This window comes from Morus notabilis, unplaced genomic scaffold, assembly GCF_000414095.1.
Source record: "Morus notabilis unplaced genomic scaffold, ASM41409v2 Scaffold1388, whole genome shotgun sequence".
Taxonomy (NCBI): domain Eukaryota; kingdom Viridiplantae; phylum Streptophyta; class Magnoliopsida; order Rosales; family Moraceae; genus Morus; species Morus notabilis.
This window is the reverse complement of record NW_010362392.1, coordinates 246,916-255,978: the sequence shown is the minus strand read 5'-3', so window position 1 is coordinate 255,978 and position 9,063 is coordinate 246,916. Positions and strand designations below refer to the sequence as shown.

General features: G+C 34.5%; 1 protein-coding gene across 1 annotated transcript; it reads right to left on the bottom strand.

The window, feature by feature from the left end:
- Window positions 1-3,702: 3,702 nt before the first annotated feature.
- On the bottom strand, window positions 3,703-7,084 carry LOC21398453 (GDSL esterase/lipase At5g41890). Its single transcript, XM_010101903.2, has 5 exons — window positions 6,820-7,084; window positions 5,621-5,751; window positions 5,263-5,505; window positions 4,505-4,763; window positions 3,703-3,954 (listed from the first exon to the last, which is right to left on the bottom strand). Exons 1-5 carry the CDS (start codon window positions 7,082-7,084, stop codon window positions 3,710-3,712), a joined length of 1,143 nt encoding a protein of 380 aa, XP_010100205.1. The 3' UTR covers window positions 3,703-3,709.
- Between the last annotated feature and the right edge of the window lie 1,979 nt (window positions 7,085-9,063).

Here is a 9,063-nt window from a genome sequence, read left to right as displayed (position 1 = left end):
ATCCTATTAGAGCACTAAATATTTACATTGGATGAAGAGCGGGAGCGGGATGACACAAATATTTGACCCGTTTAGTTCGTTAATTTGAATTTTTAATTTGAGTTGAAATGTGATTTTGTGTGAGAATTTTTTACTGTAATAAAAAAATTAAATGTGACTGTTTCTGAGAATATAACAAAACTCAAATCGATAAAATAAACGAATTCTTATTTATTTATTTATTTTTTCATTCATTAGAAACTAAGCTGGTGTAATTTTTTGAATTGTCCTTTTTAAGTTTTTTTAAGCCTTCGCAAGGACATGATATGTGAAATGAGCTGCAAATTCTCAGGAAGGCTATTAGCAATGTCTCAGGAAGGCTCTACAAATGAGGTGCAAATAATGGGCCAGCCAGCACCTTAAGAGGCTGGATCTTGCTGGGCTAAGTTTGGGCTGTCTCCTCTTTTCTAGCAAGCCTTGCCGACATAACCATTTCTTATAGATGAGTCAGGAGACACCAAAATAACTGAACTGATCAGAGGGCCCATCTTGTGGATCCTTTCTGTAGGACTACTGTGGGACTGGAGAGGTACTTCCCCTTAGCCATTTCAACAACCAACATTTAATTCATTCATCAAAAAAGAAAAAAATCCACCAACATTTGATTCCAGGGGAAAAAAAATGGTAACGTCCATGGTTATCGTAGAAACTTGTTATAAGTTTTTAATTTTATATTTTCTGCAGTCTCTTTAGATACATTGTAAAACTAGGGAGTTTTAGAAGAAAAAATTTACAAAGTTTCAACAAAGTTCAACCAACATTATTATTATTATTATTCTCCATTTTTTCTCCTATACCTAATTTCTTTCTCTTTTACTTTCCTTCCTTCTTACCGAACATTATGGGCGTAATTAATGCCACACTTCGTTGAAATTGAATAAGTATTACCTTCAAATAAGGTTAGTTATAAGGAATCAGATTAGTCAGAGTAAACTTGACGTTTTGTGTCTGGAGAGGAATTTCAAAGGAACTAAGAATTTTTGATTGTGACATTTTAATTCCTAATAATACGAGATTGATGATTTCTAAATATAAATTTTTCTAATTCTGAAAATATAAATTAAACATTATATTTCACTTAAATTAAAGAGAGGGTTTTGAATTAATTTTTCCTTTTCGAAAAATGCATCTTACCAATTAGTACTCTTACATTCCAAAACTGAAGAGAGGCAGTATTTTTTCTTGATAAATTTTGGTCCTTTTTTTTAGGGCCTTTCTTAAATAGCCGCGTTCTATTTCCTCTCATTCTCTCTCATGCGGACTAAGGAGACGTTTGGTTCATGGATTATAATAATGAGATTATAACCATTTTCGATTTACGTGTATTTTTTGTGAGAGAAAACATTGTAGCGAACTATGAATCATGATTCGAATCGGGGTCCGAATCCCCCAACCAAACAACCCTTCAAATAACCTCTGGTTTCAAATTTTTTAAATGATCATCACGTAATTAGTTAGATATTATTTAGAACATCAAAATTTGACAGGTGATTTTCGTCTCTCTTCCGCTCCCAGGGCTGAATTTGAGACCACAAATTCAGTGACGCTAATTACTACTGCGTTGAAACTGGTTCGCATTATGGGGCACTAGGATGGACCCCTGTGAAAACTCGTCCATCTCTATTTCCACATATCTAAAAGTAATCAGCTTCACCGACTCGTCAATGCCCCCCAATGGGCGTGCATATATATGATGGGCACTAGCTATTCTAACCTGTTTATGACATGCATACAGTTCAACACTCCAACTAATATAAGAAATTACCACAATTAATATATTGTATACAAACACACACATATTACACATATAGATATATGTGTGTGCAGAAACTCTCTTTCCAGCTAGAGATATATATATGATATGTAGTGACACTTATAGCACACTGTCACACTCTTTATCTAACTCCCATGTTTCTGGTCTGCAAATTAACCAACTGGGACCATACCCTGTATACTGGCTTGAAGGCCATATCCATTGACTAATGAATTACTCATATACAAACATACATATATATATATATATATATATGTGTGTGTGTGTGTGTGTAAATAGTTGGCATGCATTATTATATACATTTGATCTACATATTCCTATGTGACCGTCAGCTGGGGTAGATTTCTATGAAAAAGTCAACGCGTTACATGTTAATAATTAATGTGTACATGTACATTTACGTATTCTTATTGCTGCAGAAATCTGTTTGCGCAGCCAAGCATTGGGAAGGCCAAAATTTACAGTAAACTACTAATTGATCAGCTTCAACTACGTGTTATGCATGGTTTCTGTAAATCCCATATTTCAGTTCAGTTCTGCCACAAGTTTAACTGTAATTGGAGACTTTGGTAAAAACAGCTAAAAAAGGGTCTACTTCCAAATTTAATCGATACACGTATATGTAGTTTGGTGGCAGTTGAAGAACAGAATATAAATATAAGATATATTTTTACAAATAAAATTGCAGTGCCGGTGTTGAAATGCAACAGTGCATTTTCTTTCCCTTTCGAAACGCAGAATTCTTAGGAAGTTGCTTTGAAGATTGGGTTCATTGATTAAAGCAAACCAACAAACTGAAATGAGAAGAGAAAATTTAAGGTGGGTGAGGGCTGACTTTGCATGATTAATAGATGTGTCAGAAACCGTTGTGCCCCTAGAGTTGACATTTGAAGTCATATGCTGGGATAATTAAAATGTATAAGCTTCTTTTTCTGTTTGAGCGTTATAATCTATTTATTTTCTTGGTAAATGTTATAATCTATTTATTACTCATGCATTTTAGAATATATATATATATATATATATATATATACAGTACGTGTTTTGTCTACACATGATAAACTCACTCTTGCTATTGCTGAGTAACGTGTTTTGTCTAATCATTTTTTTTTTTGTTTTCCAAATGATACATTCTTTTTAATATTTTTCTGAATAATACCAGCCTTTTGCCTTGTTCGTTTCGCTGATTCGAGTTTAGAATTGGAGTTTTGCTACAGTAAAAAACTCTCACAAACAGTCACATCTAACTTTTTTATTACAGTAGAAAGTTCTCACATAAAATCACATCTCAACTCGAATTCTAAACTCGATTCAGCGAAACAAACGAGGCTAATCTTTCTAACTGGTGGACGTCATTCTTGCGAGTCAAGCTAATCATCTAATTTGTATATCCTTCCAAATTTTATCGTTCTAATTCGCTGTATTGAATAAAATCTTTTGCTTGTCAATTAACCACGTTTTTCCTTATACTGCAAGACAGACAAGACTAGCTAATTAACATTACCAATTTTCTAATTCAAATATTTGATCATTTGGTAACTTGCATAACAACATATATAATATTTTTAATGAAATTCATTACGTATTGACATGGGCCACTTTGTTGGTATTCTGTCGCCAATGACCCTCGGCATTATAAAACTCTTACAGATAAAAGTCCTGTTTTGGTTTTCTTATTTATTACCTGTAATTATACATAATTCAGCTGTATCGCTACTCTTTTGAATCCTGATTTCGCTAGCTACTTATCGAAAACACAAGTACTTGAATATCCCTACACATGTTAGTTAATTTTGACAAATTGATTATGATTGATTCGGGTCTCAAGCAATAACTTATTATAAGTTGTAATTATTTCATACAACGAACTACTGGCACTGGGTCATATATATATGACTAGGAGTTATGGTTGTAAAGCTGACGGATATTGATTGGAAAGGCAAAGCTCTCGTCTCCATCAACCAACTCCTTTGCAATGATGATATTTGCAGCCTCTGTCGGATGATATGCATCCCAAAACACATACTTGGATCGGTCATTACACAGCGCTGAGGCCGCTTTGTCTCCACCGCCTTTGCCATTGAAGCATATGAATGGAGGAAAGTACCCCCCACAACATGGTTCATTAGCATTCTCAAATCCTACAAATTTGCATAGACCAAAAAAAAAAAAAAACCAAAAGGGACACGTGTTAGATTTATGGAAACAAGTTTACTTTTATAAAATGAAAGTTTCTCTGGTAGGACAATCCTACTAGTAGTGTCAGTTTTTGATCATTAGATAATATTAAAATCATATTATATTGAAAAACTATGCAAAAACAAGCAGATTTAACGGTTGAAAAAAAAATACTAGTAGTTCATTTTTTCTACTCTTATTAGAGAAGTTTCCTTATAAGATATATACCGAAAATAAATGGAAAATTGTGAAATCCCATTTGTCAAATCAACTTATTGTTTGCAAACTACCATGATTCATTAGCATTATTTTCAAATTCTATATTAGTGTATACATAAGAAATGGACACATTGTTAGGGCTTGCAATATGTTGTAAGATAATTAGATGCGTATAGTAAAAGCTAAATGGCAGCTGGAAAGCTCATTAATATTTTTATCCTTTTTCGTACTATATGTCGGGAACAAAATTGACTACGTACTAGCTAATAGGGAGTTAAAAGTTTTTAGGCTAACCGTATTGAGGATAATTCCCAATGATCTTGATGAAGATATCGTAGGAATTTGCATACACAAAGATGGCATCCGGACCCAACTCCTTGTTGAATTGGTCAAGCACTTCATTTAGTTTCTTGTTGTAACCTTGGATCAAATCATTCACCTCCACCGAGCATTTCCCAGTCGGTAATAAATTCAGCGCTCTAATAAAGGGAATGCAGCCTAGTGGTCCAACCCCAACCACTATAAATTTTCTTGCTCCCAGCTCGTAAATTCGCTTAATTTACCCAAAAAAGAAATAGATTTAGAGAGAGAAAAGGGAAAATAAAAACTCCAATCAGAAATGGCCAGCATTGCCAAGCTGGATTTCAAAGAAAAGGGGAAACAAAAAGAAGCAAAATTAGTGGCCCAATCTTATGTGGTTGAATTTCTACTACTCACACGTGGTGTGGGACCCCACATGTGAGTAACGGGGTTTCAAACCCGAGTTCAGATTTATTGTCTCTATTTTCATATTTCGATGGCTGTTCTTCCGCTACTTATTTGTCATGTGATCTAATTTTAAGAATCTAACCAACACACATGCATGGAAATAAAATATTAAAAATACTTAAAGCACTTTACGTGTCAAAATTTAATTAGAAGGATAACTACTGAGACAGAAAAATAGGACAACAGATATTGATTCTTCAAACCCATGAGGTGTAAAAGAGTGCTAAAAAAATGTTGGTAAATGGTCATACACGTGGTTATTCCATATTTAATAGGGATTGTACCTTCAGTTGTATAGTCAAGTTGGAGACCATGAAATCTTGGAACATAGTAGGAGGGACCTTGTCGTGGCCAAAAAATGGTATTGACGGCTGAACATAGTTGAGTATGTCGTTGGACCCAATTGTTACTGAAAAGATTGCCTTCTTTAATAAATCTTTGGTACGATTCTCTCCCATTACATTCACCATGTAACTTCTAGTTTGCTCAAAATAGTTCACTTGCTCACGAAGTGGGACTCTTCCAATCTGTGCTAATTAAATATACATATATTTAATTGATCATCTTTTAATTATATAATTAATTGGAGCTAACTAGAGCAGTTCATTAAGAATTTATCATAATTTATGATATGGCACTTACGAACAAAATTCCTGTTTCATCCAGTATTCCTGAGGCTCCAGATGCATAATTTATTCCTCTGTGAACCGCTTCATCTCGAGTGTTTGGGGCTAGATATGGTGGAGGAAAGGACTTGGCCCCAAGAGTTTGACCTGGTTAATTGCATCATTTTTTTTAACAAAATTTGGGGCTTAATTAATTATAAAAATAATAAAAATGAGATAGTAATTATCATGATGTCACATTTGATACTATATAATTATAGAGTTATTATTTTAATGATATCAAATTCCGTTATAATAGTTCAAAAATTTTACTATATTTTGGTTTTATTATTTAAATTTTGTTATCTGTGTAAATTAAGAGCCCTAATTATAATGATGACGTGATGTAAATTCGTGACCATGACACGCGCTAGGAAGTAGGAATGACCAAAAATTATACTTTAAGGTCTCGTTCACTTCGCGGATTCGAGTTGAGATGTGACATTTTCTGAGAACTTTTCACTGTAGTAGAAAAAGTTAGATGTGACATTTTCTGAGAGTTTTTTACTGTACAAATCTAAAACTGAAAACTCGAATCGGTAAAATAAACGAGGCCTAAAGATGCCCGTTCTTAGGATCCTTATATCAGCTTAAATCAACAAACTAGCTACCACCTAATGGAATATTAGGCTAGTAATTAAGAGAGTAAATTCCCTAGACATTAGGCATTAGGCATCAATTCGAAAAGCTAGGAGACATTTAAATACTTTTAACTGGATTCGGGGATTCGAATTCTATACTTTAACTAGAGGCAACTGCAACTACAAAACTAGGATGATTTCATTTTTATGGAATTTGAAAATTATATAAAGATATTACATCAAAGTTCTTTAATATGTGTGGGGCCTACCAGGCTGATCTATTTGCACCAAACCAAGCTTTATGTATTATATGGTTGCAAAAGTCTTCACTTTAGATCTGCTTGGAAAGAAAAGTATTTATGCTATAAATATATATATATATATATATATCCAACCAGCTAGCTGGGGCAACTAGTCTAAAAGTCTGGCATTAATGCTTATCAAAAAACTGAATTTTTTTTTTGGTTAGACTATCAACTACTACACTACATGTGTCCAAACTGATGAGGTTCATCAAATGCCGAAATATTATGCTGTGGACCATGCAAAAGGACGTCGACTTAATGGGACACAACATTTAGTGGGCCATATTTACCGACAATGTCCGATATGGTTCGGCCGTTGGTGAACCTTCCGGTTGGTTGTCCTCCGGACGGCTTGAAGTCTATGCCGTACGGCGGCATATCGGCCTTCGAAAGAGTGAAGATGTAGTCATTGTTCCCGGCGTCCACAAGGGAGTCCCCAAACACAAAGGAAGTGAAAGGAGATGAGAGACAAGGCCTAACAATGTTGGTCATGGAAAGTGCAATGAACATGATCAAATTATATTGCCTAGAAAATTTAATCTTTAAGGCCTCCATTTTGTGTAGTACTCATCAAGTTATCATATTGTAAAATGCATGACTTGGTAAGCTTATTTATAGAAGATTATATATTTGGGCTAAAAAGAAAAAGAAAAAAATATGGGGAGCACAATTTTCATGGACTGCAGTAGCAGGTGAGAAAATCCTTTGAACAGGTCTCAGCTCTGCCTCTAAAGGACTAGGTCTATCAAACAACGAATATGGTAACGTGGAATTATTCCACAGATAATACAGAATGACGCAAATGTGCACCTTCTATTTGATTCTGTTTTGTTTTTCTAATATGAAAAAGAAAAAAGACAAAAATCTCGCTTCCTAATTTGGCAATAGGTCAATAATACTTTTCAGATTGTAGTACTTGTTTTCAGTAAATACTTCTTTGTTGGGAAAGATCCACTTTATCTGTTCAAGAAAGCATAATCTATTCATTATGTTTTGCAAATTGTGTGAGAGGAAGGGTTTTTAACACAATTTATACCCGATGCTTGGAGAAAAAAATATTCTCGTTAATTCCCATCTTCAAAAATAAAGGAGATGCGCTAAATTGTAACAACTATAAGAACATAAAGTTGATAAGTCACACTATGAAATTTTGGGAGAGAGTTATTGAAAAGGGATTAAGGGCCACAACTACCATCTCAGGTAAGCAATTTGGTTTCATACCTGGTAGATCAACCATGGAGGCTATTTTTCTTCTTAGGATTGTTGATTGAAAGGTATAGAATAACTAAGAAAGATTTACATATGGTCTTCATAGATTTAGAAAAAAACATACGATAGGGTACTGAGAAAAGTGTTATGGTGGGTACTAGAGAAGAGATGAGTGCATATGAGGAATATCAAGGGAATAAAAGATATGTACGATGCAACTGTCGCAAGTGTGAGAACTACTGGAGGCTACACGGAAGAGTTTTCCATTCGGATTAGTCTTCATCAAGGTTCCGCTCTTAGTCCTTATCTTTTCAGTATCGTGATGGACGAGTTGACAAGAGAAATTCAAGATGGGGATTCCCTGGTGTACGCTTTTTGCAGACGATATAGTTTTAGTTGATGAACATCAGGAGGGCATTAACTGTAAATTAGAACTATGGAGACAGACCCTTGAGACGAAGGGATTTAAGTTAAGTATAACAAAAACTGAGTACATACATTGTAGGTTTAGTAATTTGAGAGATCAGAGTGATGAAATTTCTTTGGATGGTGTGGTGATTAGGACTTCTAGGAAATTTAGGTACCTTGGTCCATAGTGCAGTGTGAAGGGGATATAGATGAGGATATTGGACATAGGATTAAGGCGGCGTGTGTTAAATGGAAGAATGTCACGAGAGTTTAATGTGATAATAAGATGCCTATTAAGTTGAAAGGTAAATTCTATATGACAACAATTCGCCCAGCTATGTTATATGGTATTGAATGTTGGGCCATTAAGAGACAACAAATATACACGATGAGTGTGGCGGAGATGTGTATGTTAAGATGGATGAGTGGCCATACGAGTATGGATCGCATACGGAATGAAGTTATTCGTAGTAAAGTAGGTATAGCACTAATAGAAGATAAGGTGCGGAAAAACTGTCTAAGGTGGTACGGGCATGTACAACGTAGATCATTAGATGCACATGTTCGTGCTTGGGAGAACATCTAAATACCTAGTACTAGGAGAGTGAGGGGTAGACCAAGAATTACTTGGACCGACATAGTTAGGCATGACTTTTAAGATCTAGGGCTTCAGGATGGTCTCGTGTTTAATAGAACATACTGAAAACGAGAAATCTATATAACCGACCCCAATTAATTTGGGATTAAGAGTTGTATTTCTCGTTGTTATTGTTGTGGAGGATCTTTTGTATAACAAAAATTTATTCTTAAAAATATAGGGTTGAATTTAATATTTTGATGAAACAAATAAGAGAGTTTTGTTAGTATTCTTTCTTTCTTTCTTTTAGTTTTAGGCAGCTTTTTCCTTACGTTTTTTT

Coding starts and splice junctions, on each gene's coding strand:
- LOC21398453 (XM_010101903.2), bottom strand. CDS start 7,084: ATGGAGGCCTTAAAGATTAAATTTTCTAGGCAATATAATTTGATCATG. Junction 5,752..6,819: donor AACCATATCGGACATTGTCG/GTAAATATGGCC, acceptor GCAATTAACCAG/GTCAAACTCTTGGGGCCAAG. Junction 5,506..5,620: donor ATGAAACAGGAATTTTGTTC/GTAAGTGCCATA, acceptor TAATTAGCACAG/ATTGGAAGAGTCCCACTTCG.